This window comes from Aedes aegypti, chromosome 1, assembly GCF_002204515.2.
Source record: "Aedes aegypti strain LVP_AGWG chromosome 1, AaegL5.0 Primary Assembly, whole genome shotgun sequence".
NCBI classification, from domain to species: domain Eukaryota; kingdom Metazoa; phylum Arthropoda; class Insecta; order Diptera; family Culicidae; genus Aedes; species Aedes aegypti.
This window is the reverse complement of record NC_035107.1, coordinates 184807504-184830434: the sequence shown is the minus strand read 5'-3', so window position 1 is coordinate 184830434 and position 22931 is coordinate 184807504. Positions and strand designations below refer to the sequence as shown.

Genomic DNA, 22931 nt, shown 5'->3' with positions numbered 1-22931 from the left:
CACCAAAAAACAATTCATTCGATGATTCCCATTGGTACCTAAAATCAAATCTTGCTTATTCTATTCAAGTTGTTGAACATACAGATTTACTTTACAGTTTTGAGTTATAGAAATTGGTGTAGGGCTGATAGCAGGTCTTTTTCGAGACCCTTGGTCTTTATTTCAATGCAAGTCTCTAAAAAGTTTATATTTTTAATGAACAATCTTTAAGGTCTCTATTTTAATCAAAATCTCTTATTTCATCATGCTGATTGTAGTGAATTCTAATGAAAAATTCTACAGGCTTTTCAGTAGATTATTCAAGAATTTCGTCTCACATCCTTAAGGAATATAATTGGAACAATTTTTGAAAATATGCTTAGAGAAATTACTGATTGAATTTTTGGAATGCATGTCAAAATCACTGAAAAAAATCATTGAAGATTTCCTTGAAGAAATTTCGACGAATCTCCAAAAGAAGATTCTGAAATCAGTTTCACTGAATAAGTGTTTGCCAAGCAAATTTCCTGAGTTGACTGAATTCAGATCCTCAATTTGAGTTCAACATGCGATAACTTGACCTTGGGTAGGCCGAAGCAAGAGCTTTGGTAACATCCTGACTCTCTGTACAGAACTATGTAAATAACATTACCAATTATGAGTTATTGAAGTGATGATTGCACTCCACACATAAGAACAAATATTTTCGCTAAAACGACGGTTCAGTGTTTACCAAGTGAGTAAAAAAGATGCAGCCGAAATTCACTAGAGTATACTTCAGCCATAACATATTTGATATCGCTTCTTCTTGGGAGTATCTGCAAACATACAATTTTCAAATCGCTATCCGGCGCAATGTTGGCAAAGAATGAGAAGATGCTGATTTTGAGCATTTGATGATTCCAATTGGTCATTATTATAGGTAAGCCATGATTTCGTGCGGCTCATTTAACAATGATTTATTATTCAGACATTGATTACTTAACTGAGTACAGTCAAATACTGCAGCCAATAATGATACATTCGCTACCGATCCAGCCATAATTACTTTTTTCAGTGACACTGAGTGACAACTGTAGAACTATGCTTGTTTCAGCATTTCGATGTTTTACTGGTTCGTGTTCACCACTCTCAGAAATCCATCAAAAGATGCATAAGCAGCGGGGTCTGTTTCCATCCTAATTACCAACACGCGAATTCGGAAAACTTCTCCCAGCCGCCCTCGAAGCCGAATCGCACACTTGCACTCTAGTAACAACTCAAGTTTCAACCGTAAACAACGTGAGATCACTTTTCGGCTGAGCAGCCTCAGCCGAGATCCATTCCACCAGTAGTAGTCAGTGTCAATATGCTGTTATCATGGTGTCGCCGTTGTCGCCGCGTTGATGATTTTTCCTCTGGCTCAGCACGACACCAATCGGACACACGGACTGTCGTAGTGCTATTTTTCCTGGCGTCTATTTCTATATTTACTCCCCGCCACTCGTCGTCGTCGACGTCGAGGTCCTTGACAGTTTCGTCGACAAACGGCAGCACGTTAATCGGCAGCAGCCACTGCTGCTGATTAGGAATATATGTACTTTAGTGCAGAAATCCTACGCCGTTGGTTTGTTACGAATCGTGAAAAGCGTGAAACAAAGTAAAAAAATGTAATATTACGTCGAATATGATGTACATCACTCACGTTGTGAATATTACGTGGAATTGCGATTGAATAATTGTAATAACATACGGTTAGAAACCAAAATCTGAAAATCATAATATCATGTTTCCAGTATGATTTGAAATCATGATATTATGATTTAGATAGTCATAGCGCAACCAACGATCATGAATCCAATATCGTAAATCATTTAAAAAATCATGATTTGTCATGTAGAATTGACGGATTCCGCTCAAGTTTTCACAGTAGCTTCTGTATGTCCAAATTAACAAATATATATTTTTACGGGTATATTGTGTCCATATAAAAATGGGACACCTTATTACATATATAATACAAAGTGATTAGTTTATTTACTTCTTGCTGACTATTTTATTGCAATTAGACGAGACAGTATTCACGACATGAGGGATGTTTGTCAAAATCGACCTGATATTGCAACTTATTTTTTGCTGTGTACGAATTGGATATCATTTTTTCTCTGAATCTCCAGCGGTGTCAAACACGATTGCCAACGATTAGTGAAACATATTTTATCGCTTCGATGCACACTTACTTGAGTAGTAATCCGATTGAATGACGCTTCAGACTCTAACTTCATTACCATTTAAATTGAATCGGAAACATTAGTACTCCGATTCCGATTCTAGGCTTCAGTTGATGGCATTTTGCATGAACATAAATCAAATAGCCCCTAGATTTCTGCTTGGGGAACCCGAGGCCAACCCTTGGACATTAATTGGATAGACAGATTTACTGATCCGAATTATAGTTTCACCCGGCAAGTTATCTTTTCGGCTGTTGTTTTTCCACGCGCACATTCCCCAAATCCCCACTTTGGTCAGCAGTTTCAGACAGTAGTTCGAAAACATCAGCACCAAAGCATATCAGTTTATGTCTGGCTCATGACGACGAAGCCGCCGCGCTCCCATACTCTTGGGTTTGATGTGTTATCGTAGACTTTGCGGCACCGAGAAATCACAAAATAAACCGATATCTCGCAAAACAGTTGTTAGCTTTGACGTCCACGGTGTATCTGAAAATGTTATTACCAAAAAAAAAAGTTGATCGACTCGACACCCACTGTTCGAAAAAAAGTAGGATTCACATTTTTTCTCTAAATATATGAGGAACCTCAAGTTTCAATGATCACTGTACTCTTCCCTTAAGTTATATCCTGGAAAGGCATTGCAGAATTTGTTCTCATTAAATTTTGAAGCACGATCAAAACAAACGAAAAAAACATCCCATCTGTATCGTACTATTATCGGCAATGTTTCGCGCAAGTTGTAACAAGCATGATAAATAACAGCAGCGAACGGAAGCCCCAAAGAGAGTGCGATATCAAATCCCATTCCTCTCGCTAATTTACCGTTTGGAAATCTTCTGAATTTTAGAACATTTAGTGAAAGAAACAAATATTTTCGAAGTTTAAAACTTATATTTAAAAAATGTTTTTTTTTCAAGAATAAGCGCTTATGTAAACGTGTCTTTGACGTTTATCAATGTAAATGCGGCGGAAGCATAGCAGATCCAAGAAACACATAGCGCCAAATCATTTTGTTCTCGAATCCACAAAATCGAGAAAATGTGGACTAACATGGTATGCTGGATCAATCTCAATTCCAAAGAATTCTTTTAATAATTTATTTGCGTGTTCTTCTTGAGCTCTTGTGTGTTTCTAACAAACATGAAAATTCTGACTTATATTTTAAAGCATTTATATAATTTAACCTTATTTTATATTTATTCCTTTTCAATCAAACAATGAAGTAAAGTATAATATCAACATCAAGAACCTCTTATCAACTTAATATTCTTAAGGTGAAGATGAATCGAAATCAAAACTCAAATTTTCAAGAGCACAAATCTAGAGAACCGATTATCCGATTGAGCTGAAAACTTAATCGATTGGTCACCACCAGCTAGTGATCAATCGATTAAGTTTTCAGCTTAAACGGATGTCTGGTTCTCCAGATTCGTGCTCTTGAAAATTTAAGGTTTGGCTTCGATTCATCTTAAGCTGTCGAGCCTAACTTAAGCTTAAATTCGAAAGTTCTTTACCTTTAGTTTCTTCTTATGCGATCCGCACCGCGCCCCGGGATCTTGAGGCTCATGGTGAAAATTTATCATAGCATTAAACATTGAGTTTTTCACAAATTAAAATTTATCGGGGCAAGTAAAACCAGGTTGGGAGGGACCCTGAATTGGAAATAATTGGGGGGCCCTATATCATCTAGTATATTGATACGGACAGCGTTTATTTCAACACTATAGAAAAGATCTTCGTGTTTCTGAATTCAAAAATACATTGTTCTGTTAATCATCGAATATCAGGGAGTCCTCTATAACTTGAGCCTAAGGAAGCCATGAAGTGGTCTAAAAACATTTTATTACGAGTCATTTCTGAACCAAGCCGAAATTAATATTTGTACACAATATTTTATATATTCTTGAAAAGTTCCAAAGCATATTTCGATAACACGAACAATGGTGAACAAAGGTCTCTTAAGTTTCTTTTCTACGCAGAACATCTTATCTATCTAAAGTTTATTGTTCCATTTTCGCAATGTAATGAATCTTGATGTAAATTCTTTAGGCTCCAGATATTGCTACGCATCTACTCCATAGTTTCATTGGTTTTCATCTTCAGGATTTTTTCTAGAGATTCATTCAGATCTTTCTTCAGGTGTACGTTCAAAGACTTCTCCAGGGATCCCCCCAAGAATTCTTATGGTGATTCCTCTAGCAATTCTCCCAGGAATTTGTCTTGAAATATCCTAAATAATTTCTTAAGATATGCTAAGAGAAATTCCTTGAAAATTTGCTCCAGAAAATCCTTCAGCAGTCCAACAACGGAATTACAACGAAAAATCTTTCAGAAATGCTTGTAACTGTTTGTATTTCTCCATGTACATACAACACTGAGATACCGTATTCCCACAAAATTTTATCCACGAAAATAACAAAGATTTATTCTACGATTGGTGTTATTCAAATTTTGATTCGGTACTTTTCCAATTATATCATTATCAGTTTCTCTGAAGACTCATCCAAGACTTTCCCCAAAAGTCTAGAAGAGATCCGGCGATCTTTGAAAGACTTCTTTCTAGTAGGAATTTCTCATATCATCATGTATATCATCAGTGATATCTTTAGGATTTCGTTTAAAAAACTATCAATTTTTTCAAGGGATCCCAAGGAAGAATTTCCTTGATATCTTCTTGGACAAATTCCCAAAGAAATCTTTTAACGATTCTTTGAGGAGTAATTTTTTGTTTTTTTTTTTTGAATTCTGTGGAAACAAAATCAGTGGGTCTCATTGAAAAAAGTTATAGTTGAGTTTTTCAAGGTACCTCGAACGAAAATTCTAGAGGAATTCCTTGGCAAATATGTAAAGAAATCTTCGGATTAATAGTTAGTAGTTAATAGCAGAATCTTTTAGAAAAACGTTTTTTAGAGTTGTCTAGCCGGATTGCTTGAAGAATCCTTATCGAAATGTGGTTCCAGTTCAGTCTCATCTCGGTTTCATTTTTCTGGTATGAGATCTTTGAAGCTTCTTTTTTTTCAACACTTATCCGCTATCAGCCCTGAAGTGGTTGTGTCGATATTATAACTCTCCATTAATTGACATTTTGACAATCATTTCAATCATTTGAATAACAAAATATTTGCATTATTTGCTGTAAAATTAGAACTTTATATGTAATGAGACATCTGTTCCAAAACAGCATCTGAAAGGTCAGAATTGATATAGTTCTTGACTTATTTTTACTAGATCAAAAAGTCATCTTGTCCTGTCTGTCTGAACATCGACCGGAAACAGCTTTAAATTAGGTCTAAAACTTCAATAAATGTGGTTGTTTTCTTCGACAAAATTTTCTCCAATGCACTGAGAATATGCTCAAATACTCATATTTTCGAATGCAAAGTGGCAATCCTATGTTCTGTCAGTGTAATGATTTCAAATTCACGTAAAAGATGCTCTGATATCTTTTAAACACCTGATGTGAACTTGATGGTTACCTGGTTGGTATACAAATTGATAATAATGCACTGTTTTGGAATATGTTAAAGCATATGAATATACCTTCAAAAAGGCTAAAAACCTTCGAATCACTATTACCTTCGATTCCTACTTTGAAATATTTTCAAATTCACGGATAGGATGCTCAAAAACTGAATCTTTGGACTGATTGGTGCCAAATTTGTGAGATTATTTTTCGTTAATACTTTACGGTTACAGACAACCCGTGATGTTAGTGTGTTAACTAAAACTCAATAAATTACAACTTTTGAAAGCTGAATGAGCTTTACCCGAAGAAAAACTAAGTTAATAGGAAACAACAAAGCTCTCCCGAGCAGTCCCCCTCTATCGTAGTGACAAATCTAAAAATTCACACGGGGTGACTGCAAATTGCGAAAGCTTTCCGACTTTCAAACAAGCCCCCACTTGGTACAGCATTCGAAATACCTAGCACATATCCCACCCATGCATAACTTCCTCGAGCTTCAATTCGCCCCACAGGCTATCGGGGTACGCCTTCCCCAAGCTGTATTCCCATAATATCTCATACTCCCACACCCCTAGCTAGGCGAGCGAAAAAAAAAACACTGCCCTACATTTATTTGAACGAAATTTTCCACTATGCCATACTCCCAAAGGAAAAGTCGTTCCTACAGTTTCCCGAGTTGCCCGCGTTCGCAATCTTTATTGCTGGGTGGGAAATCTTATCGCACTTCCTTGCGTTTAGGAATTTCTGGCACGCACCACCATCCAACTCGTGCTCATCATCGTCGTCCGGTTCGAGTTCCAAAATCAAGGGTGTCAGTCAGCATCGGCACGGTTGGCTTTCATCACTGAACCATATCTTTCTGAGTTTTTTTTCTGTTCATATTTCATCTAGGGTGGAAGCACTGGTTTTGGTCAGCCAGGGAAAATAAGGAACAAAATATTAAAATACGCTATGTGAAAGCTTTCAATTTTTATTATAGTGAAACCTCTATGAATCGATGTTTCATGACTCGATATCGACTCATGAAACCATGAGAAAAACAAAATCTCTTGGTTACTATAATGGTGCTTTCAGCCGATGCCGCGCTTCTTTTGTAATTTTCTCGGACATCAGCAGTCAAATTACGTGTTTATCTGTTTAAATTTATTTACATCAGCAGTCAAATTACGTGTTTATCTGTTTACACTCAATCCTCTATCGTTTCACACCGACATACTTGTTACAAGCTTTTGGAAACGTTTTTACAACGCTTCAAACATCTCTTGTCAAGGTGACTATTACCGGCAGCCTCATTCTCTTCGGCAGCTTTCCCATAAGAGCTTCAGGCGAATCTCTTCGGCAGCTCCAAATCAGTCAGATTTTGAGGCGTGTTTGATGACATTGCTGGCAAAATTGCTTGTTGCGTCTCGAAAATCTTGTCAGCGGGAATCTGACAGAATAAAGAATCGTTTGAATGTTTTCATGGTATGTTTTACTGTGTATTTGGCGTCTGAAATTTGTTTGCCGATAATAGTCGAATGTTGCCGAAGCCGTAAATTACCCTACATTGATTTCTTATGAAAGTGGCTGAATTAGAAATATCCTGGCCGAATTGGGTATATAAAAGTTAAAGTTACAAGGAAAATGATTTCTCTACTAGTTTAGAACCAATTCGAAAGAATAAATAAAAGCATCATCATGCGAAATTGTCACGACAGTTTTTTTTTTATTCTGCTAATAAAACTGTGTATGTTATCTACTATGGTTACAATTGGTGCTATGGGCAAAACCGGTGCGTCTACCCTACCACTCACCCATCCAAAAACAAAGTTCCTTCAGTCGGTTGTGAAGAAGAACTAGGAGAAGTTTATGGACCTTCACAGGAAACGGCCAACCGACCGACTCAGGACTGGTTGAACGTAATGACATTTTTATCCAATTGAAGATCCCGTTCCCGAGCCTTTTGCCACTCTTTGCCAAAACGGGATGATGCTGGCACACTAAGGGTGTGCGATTCGGGATTGGGCAGCTCAGCCGGTGATTTGGGAAAGCACTATTTGAGGAAAAGCTTCTTCTTATGTAATGCGTTTGGATTGACAAATTTGCGAGGATTTTAGTTGAAAATTGAATTATTCGAGATTATTATTGAATTCAAATGACAAAATTGATTTAAGGGTGTTGCAACATACCTACTATTTTGATTCCAAATCCATTATGAACTTGTTTTGCGTTCTCATTAAAACAGCCATTTCGATTAAATTATTGTGTATAATCTTAAAGGCCTTCCATAGTCTCGTAGTAACGTAGGGCAAACCATGCTGAATGTGCCTGGGTTCGAATCCCGGTCGGTCCAGGATCTTTTCGTAACTAAATTTTTCTTGAGCATAGAGTTTCATCGTATCTGCCACACGATATGCGAATTCAAAATTTCAACTTTGACAAAACAAGCTCTCAGCTAATAACTGTGGAATTGCTCTTAGAGTTTACGCTGGAGAGCAGGCTCTGTCCAAGTGAGAACGAAGAAGAAATGTCCAATTATTCAGAAAATTATAACACAATACAAATTAAAAAAAAATTCAAATTGGAATAAAAACATAAGCTCAAGCGATTAAAAAGAAAACATTAGAAAACACTATTACACCAACTTTTTCCATATTCAGAAAACGTTCGATCTAGAAACTTGAAAACAGCTTCAACTTTTTAACGTGCCGTTCAGATTAAGCTAGCGTACAAGTGGCGCGCTGCCTACGGAAGGGAATTTCAATTCAATGGTCCTGTAATGACATTTTTGCCTACGCCGAGCCGGAAGAAATTTGAATATTCAAATATCCGGAATCGACATTCCACAACCGAACCACAAGGTATGTCCCGGTAGGTAGAAAGTTTACCGCAGACCATAGCAGCGACCCTTTGCCAGCTTTTAAGATAACGAAACATGATACCGTTAAACCGAATGTGCTTTAATGGGATGCTGTTCTTTGCACATTTCTCGCATAATTTATGATAAGGGACCGAAAGCCGTTGGCAACTAAATGAGTAGTTCTTTTTTCACATGTTCTTTAGCAACGACAGCCTCTCAAGAATTGTCAAAAATGCTCTATTGACTCATTTTTTTTTTAATCCTGAGTTATTTTGATTTTTAAATAAATTAATAATAATTTGAGCGCGTTTCCAAAATATTTAGCAAGTTTTTAAGCTTGCTCGATAACTTTCTTTCTTTTTCTTTTTCCTGGCGATACGTCCCAACTGAAACAGATCAGCTTGTCAAGCCTAGTATTCTTATGAACACTTTCATAGCTATTAACCAAAAGCGTTCTTTCCCAATTGATTTTTTTTTGCATTTGCATATCGTGTGACGGCAAGCGCGAAGATAAAAAAACATCAACCTACGGAATTCGAACCCGTCACCCTCAGCTTGGTTTTGCTGATAAGCTTTGCGATTACCACTACGTTTATTTGGGCTACCTCAACTCTCTTGGTCGGTATTCAGACTGGATGCTCTTCTGTACATATGAATTATCAAATAGATATGTTCCATAAATACAGCAAATAATGCAAATAAGGACTGTTCATTTTATAAAGTGGACACCTTGTGCATGCTGTATCTTTTTAATTTATCAATGAAATTTCAAACGGTTTTCTGCGCATCGTTCGACTAGTATTGTACAATGTTGTGATAATAAAAATTCTCCAGAATAATTTAATTTCACACGAATATGTAACAACGATTAGAACGGTCGATTTTTGGAGGTTATCAAAATCAATAATTGTTAGACATTGGCTGGGAAATTCGACAATTTATTTTGTTTATTTTCAAAAAAGGGTTGTTCTTCGAAAGCATCATCAATCAGAAGCCTGATAGAAAAAATCAAGTTATTTTTGGAAGAACAGTTTTAAAGATATCATAAAATAATTTTTCCTCTATATTTCTTAAAGAAAACTATTTTAAATTTGAAGGGAACTGATATGAGTAGATTTTTTTGGGTTAAAGTACGTCCTGACGGAAGTCCTAATATAGTATTAATGTGAAAAATAACTTACACCTTCATAGAGTTACTTATTTAATCCCCACGTCACATTTAATGCACAATAGAAAAACTGTTGCTTTATTCTTAGAAGACCTTTCAAAGTACATTGACAATCATCAAAATTGGCAACACTGCTGTAATAAAATCGATTTCATTTTCCACACATTATTTTCATAATATGTTATTCTGAGATTATTAATTGAAATATTCGGAGAAAATCATTTACAATTTGCTGTAGATCAATAAATATGCGTACACGGTTTTGAAAGTATGAGACGTTTTAGTAAAACTACCATAAACAGTAAAATTTGTGCTTGAGACTTTGGTTTAAACGAACGGTTTAGCTCTCGTTTGTACAAATATAGTTTCTTTAATAAACCAAACTAGTTTCGAACATGCTTTTTACTTTTCTCTTTTGCTGGGAGTGAAAGGATGGTGTATCAGCAAATTTGGCCATCAAAGGGTAAATCACTAAAGTTACCTAATGTGGAATATAATTGTTTTTTTTTTTTGAAGCTATACTTTTAGTAGAATAGTAAAGAATACGAAGATGCAATTTGTTTATAAAAATAAGTATTTTTGATTTGCGAAAAATAATGTTAAACTTTGACAGACAGCTTTTCTTAGGAGTTTTTGGAAAAACTATTTAGCTCTTTTATTTCAACCTAAAGCATTTTCTAAGATCATATATTTTCATAGCATTGTAGAATAATTGTTGAACGATGCACAGAAAACCGATTTCGATTTTATCAAAAAATAAAAAAGATATAGCATAAACAAAGTGTCCACTTTATAAAATGAACAGTCCTTATTTTGATATTTCGAATGCTTGGAGTACGTTTTCCTGGAACCATAAATAAACATTTGATTCATTCTGTCTGAACACCAACCATGTAGAAAAACGAGTTTTACTGCATGTTTCGAATATCATGCTATAACATTTTCGAAGCAGGATCGGGAGTACGTTGGAATTACCTTTACATCACGTTTTTAGATGAATAAATTACTTGACATTGTCGTCTATAACAACAAAGTCGAATTTCACTTTACTTCAGTGGCGTAGCTTGGGAATTCGGGGCCCGGTGCGGAGTCAAATTCGAGGGCCGCTCTAAAATAGGGGTATGCATCACTAGCCTAACATACTTGAAGTTTTCTTCAGTTAACAACTCGAAGAATTCTACATGAGTATATAAAGCGATTACTTCACAAATTTGGCAAGGAATTTTTCCCAGATTTTTGTTCGGGATATTCTTCTATATTTTTTTTTCCAAAATTAAACCCTCGGAAATTACTCCAGGGATTTCTTCAAAGTTTAATTTCTCAAAGAAGTAATTTTTCTCATTTTCGTTTCTTCAATATTGCAACTAGATATTTATCTAAAAATACCTTGAGAGATTTTCCTTTAAGGATTCTTCAACAGGTTCTTCCAATATTTTTCTAAGAAAGTTCTCAAAGAATCCATCCAGGATATTTCTAAGAACGCCTCAAAGGAGATGCTCAGGATTTTTTCCGGAAATAATTGAAGGTAACTTCCGTATACAAAAATTTGTTGGATATTTCTAAACTAAATCCTAAAGATATCACTGATTCTGGTAAAATAGATGATAAATTCATACAAGAAAAAAGCATTTTAAAGATCTCCGGATTTCTTCTAGACTCTTGAGAAAGTGTTGGATAAGTATCCCGAGAAACTGATAAAGTAGGGGGAGATCCCCCAATACCGGACACTTAAGCCACTAAATTCATAATTCGAAAAATATTGATTTGATGGGCTCGTGTTACCCATTTATGATAAATATTATCATTTTTATAGTGTACAAAAATAAATTTGAAAATATAAATATGAATTTTGACATTGAGTTTTGATGATGTATTTTAGTACCAAATTGATCGATCTTGAAAGGTGGCACCCAATACCGGACACGATCTGGAAATGCCTCGAATTCTGTAAATTTGAACATCATTGAATGTGTACACTATAGAAATAGTTTATAATTACCAATTCAATGCAATTGCAACATTTACAAAAATAATTTGAATTTTTCTTAGTTTGCAAGATGCCTATCAAAAACCTCTTTCATATATGATGAAAAATAGCACATTTTACGATGTTGTTATGAATTGTTCATTCTTCTTAATATTATTGCATGTTTGATACCATGGTCGACGGAACCCATGAAAAATGAAAGTATTTTGAGACACTGATGCAATAATTACAAAGATATCATATAACAAATCTAGCTGTCCGAAACTGAGGGACAGGAGGTGCTTAACCAAAATTGTAATTTGTCCATATTTACTTCAATTATGGTACAAAATACATTCATACTATCAAATTAGGATTGTGTTCGATCATGCTTGCGGGATCCAAAGTATTTTTTTCATTTTCAAAATAATTACTAAATAGGCTCAAAATTAAGAAGATACGTCAATTTTTTAAAGATTTTCAAACTTTTCTACTTTTTTAAAAAGGGATGCATATTTCAAGGATGTGTTATTCTACGCAAACATTAGTCTACACAAAAGCTTTCTTTTCTACTAATACACCATCTTGATTGGACCATGATTTCTCAATGTTTCGACTTTGTCCGGTATTGGGTGCTGTCCGGCACTGGGGGATCTCCCCCTAATTATTGGAAAGTTTACTAAACCCTGCATATTTTTTTAATTTCCTAGAGTGAATCCCTGGAAAAACTCTAGTTGAACTCTTGAAGGAATCACGGGAATGATTGCTGCAGCATTTTGTGGTTTTAAACCAAAGACGAAATGAAGACCTCCACATTCTTTGCAGTTTCCCGATAGCACATAAGGTAATAGAGCAAAATCTAGAACGCCGTCAAACTTGGGTACCTTTTGCAGTGCCAAGGGATCAAATGCAGTATTAAAAGTGGTGCTAATTCTGAAGCCGACTACTCTATTCGTCTCTGCTTAAACTCTAAATGAACTAATAAATTGAAGAATGTAATTTACTTCAAAAAAATATTCAAGAAATGTTTGAAACAACTCAAAATTTCTGGTGAAATGTATGAGGAATCTCCGGTTGAATATTTTGTAAAATTTCTGGAAGAATTACTAGTAAATTATGTGGAATAAACACTGGTAGAATTAATGAAACAATTCTTGTGATTATCTGTGGGATAATTCCTGAAAAAGTGGTACTAAACTGATACAACTGACACAACTGAAAAAAAAATTAGAAATCCTGTAATATAATCACATTGTTAGACTGGTGAACGTTTTCATGTAGCAAATTCTGAAGAAATTTCTATTAAGCATAGTTTGAAATATCATTTGAAGATTTTCAAATCGAATTTCTGAGAGAAACACTAGAAGAATCTTTATAATAATTTCTGGAGGGATCCCTGGAAGAGTCTTTGTATATACCGTTTTGATTCATATTACGGACACTTAAGGCCTCAGTGAAGTATAACCCAGCTTGAACCATACAAAATAAATCATTCTGTATGATTTTTTAGCGTTATCGAGCGTCGGAAGCCCTTAACTTTAGAATGGTGGGTGAAGAATACGCGTCCGCAACTTGAATAAATTTAAATAAATCAAAACGTGTGGCCTTTTCATGATTCTTATTCCGGACGCTCCCTCACTTTTGCCTCATATTCCGGACGCTTTGATTCGAATTACGGACAGCTCATGATAATCATTAATGGGACAGTCAAATTATCAATTGAAATCGTTCAACCACTTAAGAGACGTCTAAGGTAGTTGGGCATTATAAATTTGTAATGATATTCATGAAAAAAACCTAATAAAACGAGCCTCGAAAATGAGAACTTTTGGACGGCGAAAATTGAAACATTTCGTGTGAAATGTTTCCCATACAAACGAGAGTGTCCGGAATTTGAAGCTGTCCGTAATATGAATCAAAACGGTATTCATTAAAAAGGCTCTAGACAAGTTACTAGGAGGATTCCTGAAGCTTTTTCATGTTTTAAACACTATTTATCAATATAACTGGATGCTACAGGGGCTCTTTCAAACCTGATTTTTCCTTTTTGTGTACATTTTAGTTTTTTTATAACTGAATTTCTACTGCTATGCGAAATATTCACCATGATTTCGGGACCCGGTGCGGACCGCACCCCCTAGCTACGCTCCTTCTTTACTTTCAACAATAGAATTCCTTAAGGCGGCATCCATTTATTACGTAACGCTAAAATTTGAAATTTTTGACCCCCTCCCCCCCCCCTCCGTAACGCTTTTTGTATGAAAAATTTCAAATTTTTGTATGGACCGTAACGCTTGAGCCTACTCCCCCCCTCCCCCTAGAGCGTTACGTAATTTGTGGATGCCGCCTAAGTTTGAATAGCATTGCCAATATCAAACTTCATATGCAAAGAATCATATACGTCAAAATTGTAATTGCTGTATGTTGCATATACATCCCAGTCAGCTCTACAATAATTAAGAGTAGGACTAATAGGATTGAGAATCAACTCATGGGAACTTTAACATGTAACAGGGGCGTGATCCAAATTGAAATCAGTGTAATTTACCAATTGGGTAATGAATTATTGTTTTTTTTGTTTAATAATACGAAAAAGCATGTTCTTGCAACTATTTGGCAATTTACCCAGCTTAAATAACCGCTATAATATATTTCAACTTTAATTTAAAAAAATGGTTTCAAATATGAACCTTGACACTTTTGATCATGTTTGACTTTCACTTTGTCGATCAAAATGCCACAGGGGTCTTTGCTTTTAACACTGGGGTTGTTCCTATCTGACATTTCGGAAGGGACACGGAAATCAAAATATACCCAAAATTTTAGTTTAAACCAAGGGTTGGGACAAAATCTCAAAAACCGTAAAAAACGTTTTTTTTTGGGCTTAAACCTACGAAAATCGTTTAAAAAATTAGAAAACATGTGTGTATGGCCTAAACTTATGCGTTTGGCTACAAAATTAAGCCTAAATCAGCCGTTGAAAGGTTTCTAGAAAAACATAAACAAGTTATGTTATCAGGGTCTTGTAGAGCACCCGTCGAATAAAATCCTGCCGTTGAAATTTTTTTGGGAATTGATCGACAAACGATGTGATCAAAACTTTTAAATTTTGGATTTATTTTGAGTAAATTTTAGCAAATCAGTTTGTAGCGGATGAGTCAGTTGTTAATTGCATTAGACAGGCAAAAAACAGCTATGAATGTGAGTTTTCCCACATGTGTTTCAACAAATTTGATAATTTCGGTTTCAAATGACCATAAAAGTATCTATAGTAACTCCTTTATATGCCCCATCAATGCGATCATTCGCTGGATTTGAATGTGTATTCATCCATATGCTCAGACACAATGAGCTATACACTAGATCATCATAAATTATGTTAGACTTGTAATTTAGTATCTACATAGGTGCAAGGTAGCTTTCAAATTTATGGCATTCAGATGTCGCTCTAGAAATCAACTGAAATAATGATGTTTTCTTCGGTTGCAATAGTTTGTTATGAGTTTAAACGAAACATAATTCAAGAAACGATAAAACTATCAAATTAAAACCCGAATGGCGTAGCGCCAATATGAGCGTTAAAACTACGTCAACTAGTTGTGGGTCTCATAAATGCAACTCAAACAATTTAGCGAATATATCGTTGAACGTAATGGCAACGAAGAGGAGTCACTCATTACAAAAGCTCATCATATCGCACTCAATCATCGGTGTGCCTTGTTTCGAGTATCACTAACAAGCTGCTACTTACTGGAGCTCGTTGGTCGTCGTTTTATGCCAAAAATATTGCAGTCTTATCATCGTTTGCCGCATACCTTGATAGAAGGTACTGCTGTTGTGATGGGCAGCAGTGGAAGCACTTTTCTGAGAAAACTGCCACATGACACACTGCGGGTTACTACTCTTGAATGGCAAAATTCAGTATACCAGTCTCATCATTCGTCTTGCTCGGATGAAGAAAGATGCCCTCGTTTAGGAGAACCATAGCTTGCGGCGGCATCTCTAATAAAACCGTATGTACGCGAAGACATTCGACTTGTCTGGTACAGCGAAAAGTAATTCATCGATTTTCCATTCTTCATCGGCACTGATTGCTTAAAGAAGGTATAATTCATTTTCACAAAATAGGACTGCCATTAGAATAGATATTGACTTCGAACACGAATTTTCAAAACTTCAATGCAGCCTAAGGTTGCATAAACACACCAATACCTAGTCTCAACTATTCTCTGACGACCACCCGAAAAACAATGCGACTACATCTTTGATCGAACAAATTTAGATCACCAAAAAATAATCTCTATATTTCCACTTTTCACTTCATCAAGTCATCGCCAAGACTTGAATACGAATTACTTTACCATGGGATTAAAGCTGACTTTTATGCTTTTTTAGCTAGCCACCCATTGCCCAACTAGAAATCCTTCAACAAATCACTTCTCCATCCTCCGCCATGTTAGCCTGCACCGTTGGCGTCTTCAAAGAAGAAAAGTCGTAGAAAATTCCCCGCTTCTCGCTCCCCATCACCCATCCGGGGCGTATCCCATCCCAGCCACGAACACTGGCTAAGCTTCTTTTCCATCGTCACGTGATATCCACCCTCGGTGTGATAGCTACCCGAGCAGAGGAAAATTTCTGCGGAATACCAAACCAAGACATTCCATTACCAGATAAGTGCAAGTTGTTTGTTCCTGCTCGGGATACTACCGACCCCATAGGAAAGGCAAACATCGCAGGAAGGAGATTGCATCCCGACCGATGTCGGTCAGCTCCCGTTTTATCATTCCCCCCCAACTTTAGTCCTGCCTTCTGTCCCACTCAACGCCATTCAGGATGTGAGAAATTTACCAGGAAGCTCGTTCTATCGTCGCGTTCCATTAGAAACGTAGGGCGCGGTTGTGTCCGAAATTCAGAGACCCATTATTAACAGCGGACCCTAATTTTCCTTCCCGGGTCAGCTACTATCGAAGCGATAAAACGAAACGGTTCAAAATATTTTGCTCATCCTCTGTAGCCAGCTGCAGCTCAATTAAGATTTCCACTGCTCGCTTTGAGCTTCTACTCCAAAAATAGAGCTGGAAAAGCGTACGAGATATTTGCCCGATTGCTGTCATTCACGGTTTGCTACCATAAATTTTCCACTCGTAAATGTGAATTAACATTTCTTCTTTTTGTTTCTCCCTGTACATTGCAGTGCTAAAAGATGAACCGGACGATCTAACCCATCTGGCTCCGACAGCTGGCGACGCTTGTATTCCGCTGGAAGAAACCGGTCAGTTCTTCAACGATGTGTTCGACGATTTCATGATTCCCGACAACTACACATCCCTGCTCCAGGATGATCTCAGCTCCCTGGACAGCTCTGACCACCAGCTTCGTTCCAGCTCCAGTATATCGGTTGCGTCCCCAATCGCACTTAACGAATCGACCGTGGCAGCCGTCGGTTCCCTCACAAGCGCCGTCATGTCCCAGCACCTCCATCATAGCCCCAACAGTAACAGTAGCCACTCATCCACGTCATCGTCCGTTTCGGCTTCAGCAGCATCCACATCAAGCTCAGCCTCAAATTTGCCCTCGCTTGCGTCGGTAACGTCAGGCATTGGTTCGGCGGGCTCGTCGGTAGTATCTCAGAACATCAACGGTGGCACAGCAGCGGGTGGCCAAACAACGATCGGCTCCGGAGCGAGTAACGATCCGTTCATCAACTACCGCGATGAAATCACCGAAATCAGCCACTCGCCGCAGCATTTACTGTCACCTGAACTGTCGAAGGTGAGTAAAGACATTTGTTTTCATGTGTATTCTTAGCTAGCGAGATGTGCGACATTGTAACCATATCTACTGTCTCCAGATGCAATCAATATCTTCCTTCTGAAGAGAATTGTTCCTCAGTGAACTCTTCAGCAAACAAGGAAAAGTATGGGATGATCAACACTGAAGTAACATTTTTGGTTTTATTACAGTTTTAAGATGGGGCCTTCCTTAGCCGAGTGGTTAGAGTCCACAGCTACAAAGCAAAGCCATGCTGAAGGTGCCTTGGTTCGATTCCCGGTCGATCCAGCATCTTTTCGTAATGGAAATTTCCCGGACTTTCCTGGGCATAGAGTATCATCGTACTTGTCACAAGAAAAATTGGCACTGAAAGCTCTCAGTTATTAACTGTGGAAGTACTCATTGAAAAAAATGAGAAGTAGGTTCTGTCCCAGTGAGAACGTAATGCCAAGATCAATTTTTAAAACGGAATATCAAATTTGTGCTGGGCAGTGGAGGGCAGTAGCCCCGGAAGCTGCCGGAAGGCCGCTCTGACGTAAGTCTTATCATCCATGATGAGATGAGGCTTCGTCAGCATCTGGATGTGCAGTTTCCGGTATCGTGACTTTCCCACCGTATTTTGTTGTTCTTAACGAGTTGGAGCCTTCTGCACTTTGTACGTATGCAGTCCCTCCCGATCCTTTGCTCTCTGAACGAAAGACTTGGACAGATTCAACTTTTTGGCCACATTTCTGGTCGTAGCATTGGGATTCCGCTTACTCGTTTTTCCGATACGCTTGTAATCATGATCACTAATAGAATACCTATTCTAACCACGCATTTCTCCTTCCATTTGAAGCTCAGAGTTTCGTATTAACTTTCAATCACACGACTCCCCGTTGACTGCACGATTCCGAGTTGTTTTCCGATGTCCCGATGAGAGAGTTGAGGTTTTTCCAGGTGCTTGCGTAAAATCAATTCGAGCACGTTGCTTTTCGGATGACGCCGTTTTTGCAATTTTCGAAAAAGTGACAGCGATAAAAATACATGCAGTTTAAACAATACACACTTAACTATTTCTACCCAAATTTTCAAGAAAAATTTCCGTGTATATATAATTCTATAACTTCGTCGGACTTTTATTCTAAAACAATTCAAGTTTGTAATGGTTCATGCCATCTCGACAAACAATAATCGACTAATTGACAATCATTCAGGAATTGACAGTCTTCAAATTAATCATATTGTTTATTCGCATGATTTCTTCCCTTCATAAAATTTTCCTTCACGTGTATAGTCGCCACCCCACGACAACCTGTTGATCTGCAGCATCTACGATGTGTACAATAGCAAAATGTGAATGATGGGTCCATTCAGCAGTCAGCACTAGTCGTTGGCGGCACGAATCTCGATGATTAATTATCCAAATCTTCGCTCCCCTTCCGGACGTATTACGCGTTCCTTAGACCTAGGCCTAGGGGTGGGGTTCGTTCCACCCTCAAGGAGCTGTACCTGTAAGCGGCTCTCGACAGAAGTGATGTTAAAGTGATTAGCACCCCCAAGGCCTTACGACGACCCCTGCCTCTCTTCTTGCGGTGACTGCTACTTACCTGGCGCAGCACCTTGCACCAATTTACATAATCAACCACTATAAACAGTAACAACTTGCAACGGCAGCGTAACGCTAAAAAAAACCTGCTAATCATCTCACCGAACGCCCCTTGCTCTAGTGATGGAATTTTAGCTAAAAAAGAACTCCATTGATTCAACTACATATTGCATTGACGTGCCCTTCTTATGATACTAACTTGCATGAGAGGAATGTTTTACATGCTGATCCGGGAAGTGTTATATGCAACAGTACCTAACACATTTGCAACTTTATCGATTTCCCATACAAATGCTCAAATGTAAGATCTCAGTTATTTATGTATAGATTTGAATAGAATTGTCATAGAACTTCTGATATATTTACAGTTTTAATATTCATTGATTGCGTAGAGAACTGGATTCTAGTCTTGAATTCGACTGGGAAAACCCCTTTATGCTGAAATGAATTATGGAGGTGCCCAAGTAGTTCTTTCAGCTAGTTGATGTATAAAACAGGTTTTTTTTTGCAGAATATACTATTGAGCTATTCTTTATATTAGCATTAGCAAGGATGGAAAAAAATCGGCTCTAGCGATCAACAACACAGTATTGGAATAATCTAAGAGGGCCGTTACTCTCGCAGTAGCATGATTACAACACCTCATTATGCGTGCGTAGAGCGGATATATGAAGCATCCGATGCACTGTTTGTCGTGGGACAAAGAGTTTATCGGATGTTGTTACAAGTAGCGATCAACTTGAATCATGCCGCATTTGCACTGTTATTTATCACTCAACCAATGTCCGAATGATTTTAGAATCACAAACAACATATATGGAGGTAGATCATTAAGTAAAAGTGGAAAAATCCTCGAAATAATCCAACTTTTTTTCGTGAACAGTTAATCGCTAGCACACGTGCAACACGATGCATTATTCGCGGAGCGTAGTTTGTTGTGATAACTTGACGACAAAGAGTTAATCGTTGTTGCTATGATCGCAGGATAAAGAACAACGCGAGGCATCATGGATTTTGTCATGATCACTAGATTTCCATCCTTGAGCATTAGCATTAGTATTAAGCATTTCGCACAAATTCGTAGGTGGTACAGTCCTAAACCATTGTATGAGGGTTGCCTCCTTCCTGTCCGTTACCAAAATCAGAAATTTGAAACTAACCTCTAACTCCCAGACAAGATTGATGAATCCTCCAATAATCGAGAACTGTCCGGGCCACGTCCTCGCAAAAACTAGGGAATGGTAAAGGATGATTGATTAAACACCTACTTTAAAAAATGCATAGAACTCTACGACCTCTCACAGGTGTTACGGGATGTTGTGGAGCATTGATGAAAAGGGTAGTGCCATAGGATTCGTTCGGTGGAAGTTCTGGACAACAATTGGCTAATATTTACGCATTGTGATCATGCGCTGCTGATCAGAACAAATTCATCAAATTCCGATTTTGGAACTCCCTTGCAATTCGCTCCTCTAATAATGAACAATATCGTGAGCCGTAACTTAGCATTTCCCATAAAAATTTACGTACCTACCGCACGAAAAATCGACAAAAAACTGCAGTTCATACACCATCCCGAACCGATCATCCACGAACCACGTTTAATTTTTGAATCAACACGCATAATACACCCGGGAGATAAAAAAAAAAACATCGGATCAAGGAGTGTGGGTTCGATTCCCGCTTCAGTTCAGAGAACTTTTCGTTAGAAATGTATTTGAACTGTGCCACTGGGCATTGCGTGCTAGTCCGTTGTTTAGTGTGGTGCTTCCTTCAAAGGCAAATCGTCCACTGGAAGCATTAACGTGTAGGTGTAGGTGTTTGAAAAAATTGCAAATCACTCTCGAGCAAAACGCAAGCAAATCGAATAAAAGTTAAAAAAATCAAATCAGATCGATTCCAAAAAAAAACAATTTAATAATTTGAAAAACATGTTTCCACATAACCTTTGCACGTGGCATAGCACCATCCACCTAAGCTAATTTTCACTAGCCAAATTGAACGAAAAAACGCGGAACGAGGTAAACGTGACACAAAATTCAAAACGCTGCCGTCCGTGCGCACGGCTTGCTGCAATCTAATTCTGCTGCCTAAAATTCAGTAGAATGCATTCATTCAACACCATTACCTTTCGCCAACTGGCAGAAAGGTAGCAGAAAATATATCACACATCTAGCTAATGATAACTCTAGTGCGCGGATCAGTTCGGTTGCTCATGCCGCCGTGAATCGGATGTTGTTTATTCTGGTTGACCGCCCGGTGTGTGTTGTGATATGCACATACCCAGGCGCGATTGGCTCCGGACTTGTGTCGAGATAATTAGCTCTAATTTTTATGGCCACGACAATTAAAATTGATGGAGACATAACGAAGAAAAAAAATTCGTAGTACGTAGGCTGTCGGAGTTTGGAAATTCGGTCGCTAATGTATTCATATTTATAATTAATTAAATGTTATTCAGGTAAATTATGGCTGCAAAGTTTTCCATAAATGGTATTGAAAAGCAGGTTTTTGATATTGGTTAAATAAGTTCCTAAATGTGGATTAAATTACAACTCGATGCAACCGATAAGAATGATGATTGACAAATGCACAGTGTTCTCTAATCAATTGTAATGTTTCAACTTTGCCGAAAATCTGTTATCACGGTCAAGTATTCGCTTTGACATTGTTATCGAATGTCATTAACTTGCTATCAGTAGACGTAATTTGCAACAACAGTTATTTTTGTTGGTTTATGGGAGCGATTGTGATTGCGTAATTGTTTGCTTTGGCAGTGTTAGGGCTATGACCTTAATCTCTTAAAAAAGCTATTTTATTAAGTAAGATTTAGGTAGTTTTTGAGAAGAGGATAACGGAAAGTTTTAAACTTCTTCTAAATATAGCTCTTAAGGGGGCAGGATCCGTCATTGATTTCGGAATTTTCAAAACCAGTTTTTTCGTTTAAAATCAATAAAATTTACAGGAAAATGTGTTCACTGTATTCTATTCTCCAATCGAAACTCAGTGAACACATTTTTATCGAACAATTTTAAGTTTTGAACAGAAAAACTGCTTTTGAAGTTTCGATGATGACGATGATTACGATGACGAAGCGTTGATCGTTAATTAATACTTAGGTATAGTTCATTGAAACAAGCTCTGTCTGTGGTTAGAGTCCGCGACTACAAAGCAAAGTCATGCTAAAGATGTCTGGGTTTGATTCCCGGTCGGTCCAGGAACTTTTCGTTATGGAAATGTGCTCATGAGAACACTAAGCTGAAAAGCAGGCTCCTCTGTCCCAGTGAGGACGTAATACCAAGAAGAAGAAGAAGAATTAAGTAACCGTAGTAAAAATTGCGCAATTATTCAGCAAAACCACGTTGAGGATCGTGGGATCCAATCCCTTCGGTCGAAGATCTTTCGGGTTGGAAATTGTCTAGACTTAAGTATCTTTCTACTTGCCACACGATAAACACATGATCAATTGGCACAGAAAGCTCTCAGTTAACCCGTTAACGCCCAAGGTATCTCACAATTGGAATTCAGCTCCGTTTTTGTTACTCATAGTCGTATTCCCATAAATTAAACCTTATTTCACCAAAAAATTTCAAGTCTATGGTGGGGATCCAAAAAAATTCTTGAAAGTGTGTCGTCCATATCTAGCTGTTCTATAAATTTATTTTCGAGATTAATCATATATATTGTCATGCAGTTTGACCCATTATAATGTAAACAAGTTGGAAAAAACTGCTGGTGAGGGGTAATTCATAAATTACGTCACGTACAAAAGAGGAAGGAGGGGGTTACAATGAAACGTGACTATTCATATAAAAATTGGAATCCATACAAAAAGTGTGATACAGAGGAAAATTGAGGAGGATGAATATGGCAAAACTTTGCGTGACGTAATTTATGGACGTACCCTTATAAAGAAATTGCAGCATAAAGAATTAAAATT

At 37.4% G+C, this 22931-nt stretch overlaps 1 protein-coding gene across 2 annotated transcripts in view; it reads left to right on the top strand.

Moving 5' to 3' along the window:
* The window catches only part of LOC5568344 (protein similar), a 408921-nt gene that overhangs the window by 350853 nt on the left and 35137 nt on the right, over positions 1-22931 (top strand). For both annotated transcript variants that reach the window (XM_021855001.1, XM_021854994.1), the window contains exon 8: positions 16826-17403. In XM_021855001.1, coding sequence (XP_021710693.1) covers positions 16826-17403 — 578 coding nt within the window. The remainder of the gene's footprint in view (positions 1-16825; positions 17404-22931) is intronic.